Source organism: Podarcis cretensis, assembly GCF_951804945.1.
Source record: "Podarcis cretensis genome assembly, chromosome: 18".
Lineage (NCBI taxonomy): Eukaryota > Metazoa > Chordata > Lepidosauria > Squamata > Lacertidae > Podarcis > Podarcis cretensis.
In genome coordinates this window covers 6,966,923-6,984,688 of record NC_137188.1, presented here as the reverse complement: position 1 = coordinate 6,984,688, position 17,766 = coordinate 6,966,923, and the positions used below count along the sequence as shown (strand labels likewise).

Here is a 17,766-nt window from a genome sequence, read left to right as displayed (position 1 = left end):
CCCTGATCACGAGCTGCTTTACGCAGACGTTCTCCAAGAGGAATCGAGATTACAGGGAGACTTGACCTTGGATCATGGCCGCAGGTGAGATGGGTGGGAAACACCTGTGGAACTTGATGATCTGAAAAAGGGCAATCCGAGCCTGAAGGGTTTTTACGCATGTTAAGCTGACATTGCTTAAATATTAACAGCACGGCGATAACAAACATTTAAAAGACCTATGTCTCGTTGACTACAGGCGCTGACTAAAAAAATGTGCCTGCGGTTAAGAACGTAAAAATAGCCCTCCTGGATTAGCTCAATGGCCCATCTAGTCCAGCGTCCAGTTTTGTTTTGTTTTTAAATCATTTTTATTAAGTTTCCCATTTTAACAATCCAATCAAATCACATTGAATGTTCCAAATTACAGTGGTACCTCGGGTTAAGTACTTCATTCGTTCTGGAGGTCCGTTCTTAACCTGAAACTGTTCTTAACCTGAAGCACCACTGTAGCTAATGGGGCCTCCCGCTGCTGCCGCGCCACCGGAGAACGATTTCTGTTCTCATCCTGAAGCAAAGTTCTCAACCTGAAGAACTATTTCTGTGTTAGCAGAGTCTGCAACCTGAAGCGTATGTAACCTGAAGCGTATGTAACCCGAGGTACCACTGTATACAATTACATATCAAATAGTCCAAATGTTCTGCCTAAATTATAATTTTTTTGTTGGGACTTCCCATGCTTCAAGTTCGGGGGGAGGGCTCTGATCATCTCATATCTCTGCTGCCTTGAATAGTCTTTCCAATGTTGTTGTTGTTTAGTTGTTTAGTCGTGTCCGACTCTTTGTGACCCCCTGGACCAGAGCACGCCAGGCACTCCTGTCTTCCACTGCCTCCCGCAGTTTGGTCAAACTCATGCTGGTAGCTTCGAGAACGCTGTCCCACCATCTCATCCTCTGTCGTCCCCTTCTCCTTGTGCCCTCCATCTTTCCCAACATCAGGGTCTTTTCCAGGGAGTCTTCTCTTCTCAAGAGGTGGCCAAAATCTTGGAGCTTCAGCTTCAGGATCTGTCCTTCCAGTGAGCACTCAGGGCTGATTTCCTTCAGAATGGGGAGGTTTGATCTTCTTGCAATCCATGGGACTCTCAAGAGTCTCCTCCAGCACCAGAATGGGCAAATAGAAGGGGGAGAAATGGAGGCAGTGAGAGATTTTACTTTCTTGGGCTCCATGATCACTGCAGATGGTGACAGCAGCCACGAAATTAAAAGACGCCTGCTCCTTGGGAGAAAGGCGATGGCAAACCTGGACAGCATCTTAAAAAGCAGAGACATCACCTTGCCAACAAAGGTCCGTATAGTTAAAGCTATGGTTTTCCCAGTAGTGATGTATGGAAGTGAGAGCTGGACCATCAAGAAGGCTGATCGCCGAAGAATGGATGCCTTTGAATTCTGGTGCTGGAGGAGACTCTTGAGAGTCCCATGGACTGCAAGAAGATCAAACCTCTCCATTCTGAAGGAAATCAGCCCTGAGTGCTCACTGGAAGGACAGATCCTGAAGCTGAGGCTCCAAGACTTTGGCCACCTCATGAGAAGAGAAGACTCCCTGTAAAAGACCCTGATGTTGGGAAAGATGGAGGGCACAAGGAGAAGGGGACGACAGAGGACGAGATGGTTGGACAGTGTTCTCGAAGCTACCAGCATGAGTTTGACCAAACTGCGGGAGGCAGTGGAAGACAGGAGGGCCTGGCGTGCTCTGGTCCAGGGGGTCACAAAGAGGCGGACACAACTAAACGACTAAAGAACAACAACATGTCTCTCTCTTATACCGAGAGCACATTTGTGCATGCTCACCAGCTAGCCAATCTGTTAGCAAACCCAGTATTGCCTTTTGCAGGGGACAAGTGTGAAATGTTCATTCTGTTCTTCCTATTTTTAGGTGGCTGAGAAGTTTTTGGCTGTTATGGGGACTGGGAGCCATGCACACGCCTTGGCAGATGGGTGAGGAGGTAAAAAAACAAGAGGAAAGAACAGAATGCAGCGAGCATGATGCTTCCTATGTCAAATACACTGCAATTTCCCTCAGAATGCCTTGTTGGTAATTTAGGACTGTTGAATGGAGGCCAGAGCCGGCCCTATGATGAGGCAGAGGGAAGCAGCCGCCTCAGGCGGCAGATGCTGAGGTGCGGGGAGGGAACAGATTGACATGTGGCTTTTCCTGTGAAATAAAAACAAATAAGGTATTTTATATATATAATAAATGTTCAGAAATATACCAAGCAAACACGTACATAAATATATAAACCACATGTCTGAAGCAGCACAGGGAAACAGCCCGGAAACCATTTTGACTCCCCAACTGACCAAATGATTTCTCTGCAAGGTCAAGAAAAATGGAAAAGCCTCCCCTTTGTCTTTTCATTCACATATCCTGTCTTAAGGGTATGTCTGTGTATGAATAGGGTGAGTCTGTGACTAAGTACCGTATTTTTCGCCCTATAAGACGCACCTGACCATAAGACGCACCTAGTTTTTAGAGGAGGGAAACGAGAAAAAAAATATTCTGAACGAAACAGTGGATGTATGATTTTTGTGGTTCATGCTGTGGCAGCGTCCTTTATTGCTAGAGTCAGCATGGATTTCTGAAAAATAAGTCATGTCAGACTAACCTGATCTCGTTTTTTTGACAGAATTACAAGCCTGGTCGATGAAGGGAACGCAGTGGATGTAGCCTACCTTGATTTCAGCAAGGCATTTGACAAGGTGCCCCATGATATTCTTGTAAAGAAGCTGGTAAAATGTGGACTTGACTATGCTACCACTCAGTGGATTTGTAACTGGCTGACTGACCGAACCCAAAGGGTGCTCATCAATGGTTCCTCTTCATCCTGGAGAAGAGTGACTAGTGGGGTACCACAGGGTTCTGTCTTGGGCCCGGTCTTATTCAACATCTTTATCAGCGACTTGGATGATAGACTCAAGGGCATCCTGATCAAATTTGCAGATGACACCAAACTGGGAGGGGTGGCTAACACCCCAGAGGACAGGATCACACTTCAAAACGACCTTGACAGATTAGAGAACTGGGCCAAAACAAACAAGATGAATTTTAACAGGGAGAAATGTAAAGTATTGCACTTGGGCAAAAAAAAGGAGAGGCACAAATACAAGATGGGTGACACCTGGCTTGAGAGCAGTACATGTGAAAAGGATCTAGGAGTCTTGGTTGACCACAAACTTGACATGAGCCAACAGTGTGACGCGGCAGCTAAAAAAGCCAATGCAATTCTGGGCTGCATCAATAGGAGTATAGCATCTAGATCAAGGGAAGTAATAGTGCCACTGTATTCTGCTCTGGTCAGACCTCACCTGGAGTACTGTGTCCAGTTCTGGGCACCACAGTTCAAGAAGGACACTGACAAACTGGAACGTGTCCAGAGGAGGGCAACCAAAATGGTCAAAGGCCTGGAAACGATGCCTTGTGAGGAACGTCTAAGGGAGCTGGGCATGTTTAGCCTGGAGAAGAGGAGGTTAAGGGGTGATATGATAGCCATGTTCAAATATATAAAAGGATGTCACATAGAGGAGGGAGAAAGGTTGTTTTCTGCTGCTCCAGAGAAGCGGACACGGAGCAATGGTTCCAAACTACAAGAAAGAAGATTCCACCTAAACATTAGGAAGAACTTCCTGACAGTAAGAGCTGTTTGACAGTGGGATTTGCTGCCAAGGAGTGTGGTGGAGTCTCCTTCTTTGGAGGTCTTTAAGCAGAGGCTTGACAACCATATGTCAGGAGTGCTCTGATGGTGTTTCCTGCTTGGCAGGGGGTTGGACTCGATGGCCCTTGTGGTCTCTTCCAACTCTATGATTCTATGATTCTATGATTAGTCCCTTATCTCCCCTCCTGATTTCTTGCTGATCAGCTGCTAAGCGGCTTTGTTTCAACACCCCATTCCCTCTTTCTAAAAAAAAAAAAAGCACAATCTGCTTTTCAGCCCTGGGTAATTGGACTCCAGGGACCACACATTCACTTCATAAGACGCACAGACATTTCCCCTAACTTTCTAGGAGGAAAAAAGTGTGTCTTATGGAGCGAAAAATACGGTATTTATCACTACAAAAGACTGGCCAGGCTCCCCAGGGTATCCAGTCAAGTGACCATTATCAGGTAACCTGCCAGACAGGAGGTAAACAACAGATTTCTGGTAAACAGCACTCAGATTTCTGTCGGAGACCACCCCTTTCTATGATGTATGTATGATGTTTCTGGGGGTGGTCTTGGACTCCAGGGCGGGCAGTTTAAAATGTCTATATAAGGGCGGGCACACCTGGGTGAAGGGGGCACCCTGTTGCAACAGTTCAATAAGGCTTACTAGCTGCTTTCGCCTGCTTCTTGGGAGGAAAGCAATGACAAACCTAGACAGCATCTTAAAAAGTAGAGACATCACCTTGCCAACAAAGGTCCGTATAGTAAAAGCTATGGTTTTCCCAGTAGTGATGTATGGAAGCGAGAGCTGGACCATAAAGAAGGCAGATCGCCAAAGAATTGATTCCTTTGAATTATGGTGCTGGAGGAGACTCTTGAGGGTCCCATGGACTGCAAGAAGATCAAACCGATCCATTCTTAAGGAAATCAGCCCTGAGTGCTCACTGGAAGGACAGATCGTGAAGCTGAGGCTCCAATACTTTGGCCACCTCATGAGAAGAGAAGACTCCCTGGAAAAGACCCTGATGTTGGGAAAGATGGAGGGCACAAGGAGAAGGGGACGAAGGAGGACGAGATGGTGGGACACTGTTCTTGAAGCTATGAATATGAGTTTGACCAAACTGCGGGAGGCAGTGGAAGACAGGAGGGCCTGGCGTGCTCTGGTCCATGGGGTCACGAAGAGTCGGACACGACTAAACGACTAAACAACAACAGCTGCTTTGCTTCTCAATATTCTCTGGTTGGCCTCTGTTATTTTCTCCGACCGATGGAGAACCGACAAAGGACTCTATAAGGGCTCTTGTGTCCCCCATAAGGGAATAAGGGCAGATTTTCGTTTATTACACCTGTGCCCTCTATTGCTAGCCTGCTGCCCCCAAGTACAGTGGAAGATAACTGAATACTCTTCCCAAAGTTTTGCAGCTTTTTGCAGCAAAAGCCCCACATTTTGCAGCGCCCCACAAAAGGAGTAATTGATGCATCAAGCTGGGGATCACAGCTAACACCCCAAAACCCAATGTTGCCTGATTCACTCTAAATCAGCGCCAAACTTTGACAAAAGTTTTGCAGCTTTTTGCAGCAAAAGACCCCATTTTGCAGTGCCCCACAAAAGGAGTCATTGATGCATCAAACTGGGGTTTGTAGCTAACACCCCAAAAACCAACATTGCCTGATTCACTTGAAATTGGTGCCAAACTTTGACAAAGGTTTTGCAGCTTTTTGCAGCAAAAGCCCCACATTTTGCAGCGCCCCACAAAAGGAGTAATTGATGCATCAAGCTGGGGATCACAGCTAACACCCCAAAACCCAACGTTGCCCGTTTCACTCGAAACCGGTGCCAAAGGTTGGCAAACGTTTTGCAGCTTTTTGCAGCAAAAGCCCCACATTTTGCAGCACCCCACAAAAGGAGTCATTGATGCATCAAACTGGGATTCACAGCTAACACCCCAAAACCCAACGTTGCCCGTTTCACTCGAAACCGGCGCCGAAGTTTGGCAAAAGTTTTGCAGCTTTTTGCAGGAAAAGCTCCACGTTTTGCAACGCCCCGCAAATGGAACTATAAACCCTCAAACCCAGGGGTATCATAGGGTCACCCCAGAATCCCAACATCACCCAATTTGCTCCAAACTTTGGCAAAAGATTTCCAGCTTTGGGCAGCAAAAACCGCACGTTTTGCTGTGCTCCACAAACAGAGCAATAGACCATTTACATTTGCACATAACTTCTCCCCAAGGAGAAAACCTTGGGAAATGTAGTTTGCTCAGGGTGCTGGGAATTGTAGCTCTGTGATGGATAAAATACATGAAATATATACATGAAAGTGATTTCATGCTCTTTATTCAGCTCATAGTGGTGAGGAGGAATGAATGAAAGTCCCCTCAAAGTATCTGCTTTATATACATTATTTACACAATGGGCTGCACATTATTGGCGAATTCTGGAATTCTACTGTAAGCCAATCAGGTTGTGGATTCACTTATATCTGGAGCATGATTGGGTGGTTCCTGCCAACCAATCATACTGCTGCATTGTTCTAAGACCAATCAGACTGCTGCATTCTGAAGCCTATTGTTCTAGGACCAATCAGACTGCTGCAATTTGGATCCTATTGTTCTAGGACCAATCAGACTGCTGCCTTTTGGATCCTATTGTTCTAAGACCAATCAGACTGCTGCATTCTGAATCCTATTGTTCTAGGACCAATCAGACTGCTGCAATTTGGAGCCTATTGTTCTAGGACCAATCAGACTGCTGCAGTTTGGATTCTATTGTTCTAGGACCAATCAGACTGCTGCAATTTGGATCCTATTGTTCTAGGACCAATCAGACTGCTGCCTTTTGGATCCTATTGTTCTAAGACCAATCAGACTGCTGCATTCTGAATCCTATTGTTCTAGGACCAATCAGACTGCTGCCTTTTGGATCCTATTGTTCTAAGACCAATCAGACTGCTGCATTCTGAATCCTATTGTTCTAAGACCAATCAGACTGCTGCATTCTGAATCCTATTGTTCTAGGACCAATCAGACTGCTTCAGTTTGGATCCTATTCAACTCAGTACATAACACCACATTTGCCAGGAGATTTTGGGGGAAGAGGGATGCCATGAGCTTAAAATATATTTATGACCTTAGTTATAATGGAAGCAAGCCTATTGAAATTTGCCTCCATACTTTAAAAAAAAACAAGGCCTGCCCCAAGGAATCCTGGGAACTGTAGTCTGCCTAGGCTGCTTGGGAACTGTCATTCTGTGTGGGGCAAACTACAGTTCCCACAATCCTTTGGGGGAAGACGCAGCCTCTTAAAGTTACCTCAGTGAAATTCATTGGTGAGGGGGAAATGCACTCTGCACAGCCTCAGAGGTGCTCTTATTTATTCATCGTAGGGCCTTTGATAAGTGCTTTGGGTGCTTGGACTTTGGCTGCTTCCTTGCCATTACCGAGATAAGATAATTCTCTTTCTCTCAGTCACCCCTACGACCAATAATTTTCCCGCCCATTTTTCTTTCCCGCCCATCCACCACTCCAACCCCCCCCCACGCGCATGCGCCGCTCTTTCCCGTCTCGAAACCAATCTTTCTCCGGTCGGCTCTCGCGAGATTTCCTTTCCCCCGAGACCCTGCCGTACGTCCCATGTACCACTCCGCGGCGCGCACGGGCGCGTTCTAGGACTTCGGGTATAAACTGTCTAACCAATCAAAGCAGGCTGTGGGCGGGGGAAAGAAAAAAGGAAAAGGGTAGGCGTTGCGACCTCAAACGCAGCAGCCAATCCCGTTGGCCGGCACCGTCCTGCCCAACCGAACCGACCAATGGGGCCCGGGGGTGCTGGGCGCCGCCCAATCGGAGGAGAGCGCTGGCAGAGCTCGCCCAATGGGGCGTGGGCGTGTGGTGTTTGGGGTGGGGCGGCCGTCCACCTCCTCCTCCTCCTCCTCTCTCTTTGGCCACGCCCCTCCTCCTCCCCCTCCCACCCCCGCTCGGCGTTCCCCTCAAGGGCCGGGCTTGGGAGCGCAGGTAGGCCTCACGCGCAGCCTCGGCCTCGCGTAGCTCGCCCAGCCGGGGGATGACGACGGCGACGCCGCGACTGAGGCGAGGCCCTCGCTGAGGAAGAAGGCCGCCTCCGCCGACGCCATGCCGGCCAAGAGGAAGCTGGTGCCGCCGGCCCTCAACATCACCCCGACCATCGCCGAAGGGCCCAGCCCCACGGGCGGGGAGGGCGACGGCTCCGAGTGAGAGCGGGGGGGGAGCGGGAGGAGGCCTGTGGAAGTGGGGCTGGGAGGCGGAAGGGGCCGAGGGGAGGAAAGGGAAGGCAGGGGGGGGAGGGAGGGAGGGGGGTTAGACTGAATTATTATTAAGGCAGGGGGAGGGGGTGTTAGACTGAATTATTATTATTATTATTATTAAGGCATTGGGAGGGGGTGTTATACTGAATTATTATTATTATTATTAAGGCATTGGGAGGGGGTGTTATACTGAATTATTATTATTATTATTAAGGCATTGGGAGGGGGTGTTATACTGAATTATTATTAAGGCAGGGGGAGGGGGTGTTAGACTGAATTATTATTATTATTATTATTAAGGCATTGGGAGGGGTGTTATACTGAATTATTATTATTATTATTATTAAGGCATTGGGAGGGGTGTTATACTGAATTATTATTATTATTATTAAGGCAGGGGGAGGGGTGTTATACTGAATTATTATTAAGGCAGGGGGAGGGGGTGTTAGACTGAATTATTATTATTATTATTATTAAGGCATTGGGAGGGGTGTTATACTGAATTATTATTATTATTATTATTATTAAGGCATTGGGAGGGGGTGTTATACTGAATTATTATTATTATTATTAAGGCATTGGGAGGGGGTGTTATACTGAATTATTATTATTATTATTAAGGCATTGGGAGGGGGTGTTATACTGAATTATTATTAAGGCAGGGGGAGGAGGTGTTAGACTGAATTATTATTATTATTATTATTAAGGCATTGGGAGGGGTGTTATACTGAATTATTATTATTATTATTATTAAGGCAGGGGGAGGGGGTGTTATACTGAATTATTATTATTATTATTATTAAGGCAGGGGGAGGGGGTGTTATACTGAATTATTATTATTATTATTATTATTAAGGCAGGGGGAGGGGGTGTTATACTGAATTATTATTATTATTATTATTAAGGCAGGGGGAGGGGGTGTTATACTGAATTATTATTATTAAGGCACGGTGTGGGGGGGAGGAGGTGTTAGACTGAATTATTATTAAGGCAGGGGGAGGGGGTGTTATACTGAATTATTATTATTATTATTAAGGCAGGGGGAGGGGGTGTTATACTGAATTATTATTATTAAGGCACGGTGTGGGGGGGAGGAGGTGTTAGACTGAATTATTATTAAGGCGGGGGGAGGGGGTGCTATACTGAATTATTATTATTATTATTAAGGCAGGGGGAGGGGTGTTATACTGAATTATTATTAAGGCATTGGGAGGGGGTGTTATACTGAATTATTATTACTAAGGCATTGGGAGGGGGTGTTATACTGAATTATTATTATTAAGGCACGGTGTGGGGGGGAGGGGGTGTAAGACTGAGTTATTATTAAGGCAGGGGGAGGGGGTGTTATACTGAATTATTATTGCTATTATTAAGCCGGGGGAAGGGGTGTTATACTGAATTATTATTGCTATTATTAAGCCGGGGGAAGGGGTGTTAAACGGATTTATTATTGCTATTATTAAGCCGGGGGAAGGGGTGTTATACTGAATTATTATTGCTATTATTAAGCCGGGGGAAGGGGTGTTATACTGAATTATTATTGCTATTATTAAGCCGGGGGAGGGGTGTTATACTGAATTATTATTATTATTATTATTATTATTATTATTAAGGCAGGGGAGGGGTGTTATACTGAATTATTATTATTAAGGCGGGGGAGGGGTGTTATACTGAATTATTATTATTAAGGCAGGGGCGTGGGGGAGGGGGGATTAGACTGACTTATTATTAGTAATAATAATCATAATAACTTGTGGGATGCTCTTCCCAGAGAGGCTCTTTGCATATATTTAGGTGCCAGCCAAAAACATTCCTCTTCATTCCGATATTGCGGGGGGTTGGGCTGGGTGACTCTTCCAACTCTACAATTCTAGGATTCTCCCACAACCTTTGGCTCATCAAATCATCTGTTTAAAGTTGTTGGGGGTTTTTTTGGGGGGGGGTGTAATTGTTTTTGTGATTTGCTAGGGTATGTGTTATATGTATATATTGCAAAGCACCCCGTGGTCTAGGATGAAGGCATAGAAATAATGTATAGTGTGGGGGATTCCCTGGTCCTGAATGGGGCAACTGTGCCCCTGAAGGACCAGGTGCATAGCCTGGGAGTCATTTTGGACTCACAGTTGTCCATGGAGGAGAAGGTTAATTCTGTGTCCAGGGCAGCTGTCTACCAGCTCCACCTGGTACGCAGGCTAAGACCCTACCTGCCCGTGGACTGTCTCGCCAGAGTGGTGCATGCTCTGGTTATCTCCCGCTTGGACTACTGCAATGCACTCTACGTGGGGCTACCTTTGAAGGTGACCCGGAAACTGCAATTAATCCAGAATGCGGCAGCTAGACTGGTGACTGGGAGTGGCCGCCGTGGACCACATAACACGGGTTCTGAGAGATCTGCATTGGCTCCCAGTACGATTCCGAGCACAATTCAAAGTGTTGGTGCTGACCTTTAAAGCCCTAAACAGCCTCAGTCCTGTATACCTGAAGGAGCATCTCCACCCCCATCGTTCAGCCCGGACACTGAGATCCAGAGCCGAGGGCCTTCTGGCGGTTCCCTCATTGCGAGAAGTAAGATTACAGGGAACCAGGCACAGGGCCTTCTCGGTAGTGGTGCCTGCCCTGTGGAATGCCCTCCCAGCAGATGTCAAGGCAATAAACACCTATTTTACTTTTAAAAGACAACTGAAGGCAGCCCTCTTTAGGGAAGTTTTTAATGTCTAATGCTGTATTGTTTTTAATATTCAGTTGGAAGCCGCCCAGAGTGGCTGGGGAAACCCAGCCAGATGGGCGGGGTATAAATAATAAATTATTATTATTATTATTATTATTATTATTATTATTATTATTATTATTATTATTAATATTATTGCCCACGCTTACCCCGTACTCTCAGGGCAGGTTGCAGCAACTGAAAAGCATAACGCTTCCACGAAAACACACAACGTTACACAAGGTGTTGTGTGTGGGGGGGTTTTTAAAGTGGCTTGCGATCGTGGGAAGAAATGCATATAAATACATATAAAATACATATAAAAGTAGGGTGTGGGGATGCAGAGGTGGGGAAGAGGAGGTCTAGGAAAGGGAATAAAGGGTGTGGGGGTGTTAGACTGAGGGAGGAAGGGTGGGCGCTTGTGGGAATAATTATTATTATTATCCGCCCTTCCCTTTAAGGTCCTGGGGCTGGTTACAGCAACTAAAAGACAGTACTAAGATGAAAAGCACAATGTTGCACAATGTTGCTTCAGCATTTACCAAAAACTATATTGTTATGATTACTTGCTGAATTTGTTGGCTGCTTAGGGCAACCCAGTGTGACTTACAACCAAATAGACAACCACCACTGCTGTCCCCTGCCACATAGATTGATTAATTAATAAATAATTGAATTGAATTTCTGTATCTGAGAATCATGTTAAAACCGAGAGGGGAGAGTATAATAATAATAATAATAATAATAATAATAATAATAATAATAATAATTGTTATTATCCCCACCCTTTTCTCTGACAGGGAACTCAAGGCAGCTTACAGATAAAAATAAGAACAACTAAAGTGAAGTTGCCACACACCCCTCAATAGTTGCACAACTTGGGAGGGGTTTCCACAGAAAATGCCATCTCCTGCCTGTTGCCACCACCTTGAGCTTCTGAGGGCAGAAGAGTAATCAAGGGGGCACCCTCTGCTGGTCTTAGGACCCAATAGGTCTGTCGGGAAGGAGGCGATCATTCAAGTATTTGAGGAGTTTAGGGCTTTAAACACTAATGGCCTGGTGTGTTTGTGTTTATGTTTCTAAATGTGTTGTTGTAAATTGCTTGTGGGCTTTTGGGTCCCAAACTCTAGGTATGGGTTTTTTTTTTAATTTACTGGTTGCTTTTTTACTGGGGTAACTCAAAGCAACTGACATTATGTAAGCAAACAAACACAAACATTAAAGCTAGCACAACACAAAAACATCTAAAAGACCATCTAAAAGGAGGTCAAACGCGTGGCAAAAAAGAAATGTTTTTTTCGCCATGCACCTAAAGCTGTGTCATGATGGCACCAGGCAAGCATCCCTGGGGAGAGAATTCCATAAGTGGGGAGCCACCAATGAAAAGTCCCCATTCTGTTGTGCTCCAGACCTCCTAAGATGACAATCACAAGGTCCAGGTCAGTTCATATGGGAAGAGCTATTGGAGCCTTGAGCCAGATAAGTAGTATTAGTGTCATCAGTGGGTTGCATGCAACTAAGTCCTACTCAGAGTAGACCCATTGAAATGAATAAACCTAAGGTAGCCATGCCTGTTATTTTCAATGGGTCTACTCTGAGTAGGGCTGTCACTGGATACAACTCAATAACAATACTTTATTAAGGTAGGCAGCTGGAAAGGAGAAGTATGTCTCTCTTAAGAGCATGTGACTTTAAAGGGGGATTCCATTTATGGAAGGGAGAAGGAGATATGGGCAAGAGCGGATGAAGGGGGCTTTGACTGAAAGGTTGCAATTTCATTTACTGCAAAGTGACTGCTTAATCTTTAACTCTTCTTAGTAGTGCACATAAAATTACAAAAAAAAAAGATGAATTATACAAAGCATTTTTTTGTTTGTTTACTGTTTAGGGTGTTGTTATTACTGAGCTAGATGTTGAATAATGAAGCAAGAAGAGCAGCTGGGAGATGGGGGCATTAACACATGTGAAGGGGGTCCATGTGGGTCTGGAAAGGGACATCAACGATTGGAGGGGCTTGAGATGGGATTGTTGTTATTAGAGGTGTTGGGTGATGGCTGTGGAATGTAAGAGGAGACGATTAATGAGCAGGTGTAACTAGAAGAGACAGAGGGGGAAATATCTAAATGGGGAGGTTTTCGGGTTGCGCACTGCGCCTAACCTGGAAGTACCGAAATGGGTTACTTCCGGGTTTTGGCGCAGAAGCACTAAATCGTGCTTTGCGCATGCGCAGAAGCGCCGAATTGTGAGCTGCGCAGACGCAGCGCTGCGGGTTGCGAACCCGCCTCCCGCACGGATCACGTTCGCAACCCCCAAGCATCCACTGTAGGTTGAGATGGGTCTTAAAAGTGTTAAAGTACATGAGGGTGGGGGAAAGCAGCTGAGGCAATGAACCGGGGAGGGGCATCTGGGAGAGAGACGTTTGTGCTATATTCACTTGGACTTGTTCCCAAGTAAGTGTGTATAGGATCGCAGCCTTAAAGAGGAATCCATATATGGAAGAGACCAGGGTTTGGGTTGAATGATGATTGGCGTTTAAAGGGCACCTATTCTTAGTGCCACTGGTGTTGAAATGGCATGTGTTCCTGAATAGTTTGGGGGGTGGGTTGCATGTTAACAGAACTAAGGCAGAAGGGAAGGCAGTGAATGGAAGGAGGGGAGCTGGAAGAGGTTTTCTTTATGAGAGTTTATCATTCCAGGCAAGCATCCTCTCTGATCCGGGTCTCCCAGGTCACAATGGGCCAGGGCATCTGGCTGTTAAACCAGAAGGTTGGTGGTTTGTGCCCACCCAACGACAGGATTCCTGCATTGCATTGGACTGCAAGGCCCTTGGCGGTCCCTTCCAACGCTACAGTTTTCTGATTATAAACGTTTGAAGGAGCAAATTCGCACGAGGAAGAAAGTGTGGGGAAGAGAATGGATTGGTAGTGTTGGCTAAGAGAGGGCAGGAGCTGCATCGCCAAGTAGGACGGTTCAGTCCCCGGGATCCCCAAGTGAGGATGGGAATGTCCCCTGTCTGAAATTCTGGAGAGCCTCTGTCAGTGGCTGCGGGCAAAAACTGAGCAATGGTATGACCTAGTTGTAAGGTAGTTTCTTAGGAAAGGTTGTGGTTAAAAGGGTGTCATGGAGTTCATTAGTAGAGGTGTAGAGAGATGTGTGAGAGGCCCGGTATAGCCCTCTGGGAAGGGTGGCTCAGATTGAAGAGGGAGTGGTGTTAAAAGAGAGCTGGATAGATGGGTACTTTGCAGGGATGGGGTTAGAAGGTAACACAGTGGGGAGTGCAGAGAATTAAGGTACAGTGGTGCCTCGCAAGACGAAATTAATCCGTTCCGTGAGGCTCTTCATATAGCGGTTTTTTCGTCTTGCGAAGCAAGCCCATTGACAGCTTAGCGGATTAGCGCTATTAGCGGTTTAGCGGCTTTTAGCGGATCAGCTGATAAGCGGCTTATCAGCTGATAAGCGGCTTAGGAAAAGGGGGGGGGGGAGGGAAAAAACCCCGCAGGAACTCGCAAGACATTTTCGACTTGCAAAGCAAGCCCATAGGGAAATTCGTTTTGCGAAGCGCCTCCAAAACGGAAAACCCTTTCGTCTAGCGGGTTTTCCGTCTTGCGAGGTATTCATCTTGCGGGGCACCACTGTACTGTAACGCTTAAACCAGCAAGTCTTTTATTTACGTTGCAAGAGGACATGAAAAATGTACAGGAACAGATAACCTAAGAGCAAATGACTAGGATCCACTGGGAGACTGGCTTGAAATGTACTGTCTGCTTTCTAATTTCTCCATTCTTCCTTTGGCAGAGGGGCAGAGGGAGTTTATTTTAATTTTAAGATGGATTAACTGCCTTTCTACTCTCTCAAAAGTCCACCAAGACATTTTGCATTAATGCTGTATCTATTTTACAGTTTTAACAGCCAGCAGTAAAAGGTAAAGGTAAAGGTACCCCTGCCCGTACGGGCCAGTCTTGACAGACTCTGGGGTTGTGCGCCCATCTCACTTAAGAGGCCAGGGGCCAGCGCTGTCCGGAGACACTTCCGGGTCACGTGGCCAGCGTGACATCGCTGCTCTGGCGAGCCAGAGCCGCACACGGAAACGCCGTTTACCTTCCCGCTGGTAAGCGGTCCCTATTTATCTACTTGCACCCGGAGGTGCTTTCGAACTGCTAGGTTGGCAGGCGCTGGGACCGAGCAGCGGGAGCGCACCCCGCCGCAGGGATTCGAACCGCCGACCTTTCGATCGGCAAGCCCTAGGTGCTGAGGCTTTAACCCACAGCGCCACCTGCGTCAACAGCCAGCAGTAGTGAAGCCAAAAGAATAGCATTGATGAGAGCAACCAGATAAGACACACACAGTTGCACCCTGCTCTGCCTTTTGGAACAGAAAGGCTTTCTTAACAGTGTAATTTCACACATTCTTTCTTAGAGGTGTGTTTTGTGACTGGCATGAGTCCAACTGCGACCACATGGAGATCTCTGGTTGCCAGGTTGGCAGCTTGTGCCTTAGAGAAGGCTCTGAAATTTTTTCCTTGAGGCTTGCTGTATTTTGGATGGTTTTATTTGATGTTTTACTGTGTCGTCAACCACTCTAAGATTTGTTCTGTAAACTATAAAGCGGTATAGAAATGAAATTAACAACAACAACAAATAACTTGATTGTAAAAGGGAAAAAAGCGACTAGACATTCCATTATGGCGACCGTAACCTAGGTTTAAGGTGCTATTTGGTGATTAGAGTCCACGGTGGTGCCCCGCAAGACGAACACCTCGCAAGACGGAAAACCCACTAGACGAAAGGGTTTTCCGTTTTGGAGGCGCTTCGCAAAACGAATTTCCCTATGGGCTTGCTTTGCAAGATGAAAATGTCTTGCGAGTTCCTGCGGGGTTTTTCCCCTTTTTTCCCCCTTTTCCTAAGCCCTAAGCCGCTTATCAGCTGATCCGCTGATAAGCCGCTTATCAGCTGATCCGCTAAAAGCCGCTAAACCGCTAATAGCGCTGTAATCCGCTAAGCTGTCAATGGGCTTGCTTCGCAAGACGAAAAAACCGCTATACGAAGAGCCTCACGGAACGGATTAATTTCGTCTTGCGAGGCACCACTGTATATTGAGTTTCTGACACTGGTCCCTCTGTATTTAGTGGTGTTTGCTCTGAGGACATGGTTCAGTGGTAGAGCACATGCTTTGTATGTTGAGTATCCTGGGTACTACACCTGATTTTTCCGGGTAGGAATAGGAAATATTACCATGGAGAGCTGCTGCCAGTTGATGTAGAATACCTTGTAGAGCCTTATTTTATTTATTACTTATTATTTCTTAAATTTCTATACCGCCCTTCATCCAAGGAGCAAAGGGCAGTTAAAAGGCCATAGGTGATTTAATTTATCAAAGGCCTGGGAGTAAAGGACTCTTTTTGCCTAGTGCCTAAAGATACGTAATGAAGGTACCAGGTGAGCTTCCCTAGGAAGAGCATTCCACAAATGGGGAGCCACTGCAGCCCCCTTTTGTGGAGGGGGCATGTGACAAAGATGGTGATCACAGGGTCTGCTCCCATCATACCTGACTAAGGCCATGCTGACTAAGGTTGATGGAAGTTGGAGCCCAGCAAGATCTGGAGGGCCACAGGTTCCCAGCCCTGGGGTTGTATTAGCTAGATCAGGCATAGGCAACCTCGGCCCTCCAGATGTTTTGGGGCTACAATTCCCATCATCCCTGACCACTGATCCTGTTACCTAGGGATGATGGGAGTTGTAGTCCCAAAAACATCTAGAGGACCGAGGTTGCCTATGCCTGAGCTAGATGGACCTGTGGCCTGGCTCAGTGTAAGATAGCTTTGTACGTTCTCAGGATTTCAGTTTCTTTTCTTTTTTTTTAGAAGCTTACGGGAGTAAGTTGGCGGAATGAGCGACCTTAGGTCGAAGGGCACAGCAATAGAAAGGGCCTTGCTTTTCATCTGCTATAACTTGTCATTGGAAAACAGTTCAGGACTTCTCTGTAGACCAATGGTGTCAAACCTTATGGGACATTGCATTGTAAACATTACTCATCCGTTTAAACTGCTTAGGGGTCAAGACTTGCTGGGCTCCGTTTATATCATCTGGTACATCTTTATTGAACATCTATCAAAAAACGTCCTTACAGTACATCGAGAGTATGTTGGTAGATATGGATGATGTTAACTTCTGGCTTTGGACCTTTGGACTTTCTGTTGGTAATATTGTCTTTTGTGCGTATCTTAAAAGGTCTTGGGCAGTGAAAAAGATCTCATTTGTAGTATGTTTTTACCTGGTTAAACTTTTGCATTTTTTGTTTTATTGTGCTATGGCAGGCATTTAATCACAATGAAAATGAAGGAAAAGCCCTGCTTTTCATAACTTACAGCTACCCTGATAACTTACAGCTAACCTGATAACTGATAACCAAAGGGCCGGATTAGGCGCCCAAAACAAACTTTGGACTGCCTGGTCTATATAATTCCTACTGTGGGGGCATATGGGGTGTTAGGGGAGGGGGTAGTACCTCTGGGTAGTGCTCCTTCTGGGGTCTTTTATCCACCTTTGGTCCTCAACCTGTACTCAGCTGTCACCTGCAGCTCCTCGAAGCTGTCAGCAGGCAACAGCGGCCACAGTCCTGAGAAATGGCTTCATTGTTGTTTAGTCATGTCCGACTCTTCATGACCCCATGGACCAGAGCACACCAGGCACTCCTGTCTTCCACTGCCTCCCGCAATTTGGTCAAACTCATGAACACTTCAAGAACACTGTCCAACTATCTCATTCTCTGTTGTCCCCTTCTCCTTGTGCCCTCAACTTCTCCCAGCATCAGGGTCTTTTCCAGGGAGTCTTCTCTTCTCATGAGGTGCCCAAAGTACTGGAACCTCAGCCTCAGGATCTGTCCTTCCAGTGAGCATTCAGGGCTGATTTCCTTCAGCATGGATATGATCTTCTTGCAGTCCACGGGACTCTCAAGCGTCTCCTCCAGCAGCATAATTCAAAAGCACCCATTCTTCGGCGATCAGCCTTCTTTATGGCCCTTCTCTCACTTCCATACATCACTACTGGGAAAACAATAGCTTTAACTATACAGACCTTTGTTGGCAAGGTGATGTCTCTGTTTTTTA

General features: G+C 46.2%; 1 protein-coding gene across 1 annotated transcript in view; it reads left to right on the top strand.

Annotated features, from left to right (window-relative positions):
- The first annotated feature begins 7,642 nt into the window (after positions 1-7,642).
- Positions 7,643-17,766, top strand: part of MAP2K2 (mitogen-activated protein kinase kinase 2) — a 46,672-nt gene continuing 36,548 nt past the window's right edge. The window contains exon 1 of the mRNA XM_079960819.1: positions 7,643-7,900. Within this exon, the coding sequence (XP_079816945.1) occupies positions 7,803-7,900 (98 nt within the window). The 5' untranslated portion in view covers positions 7,643-7,802. The remainder of the gene's footprint in view (positions 7,901-17,766) is intronic.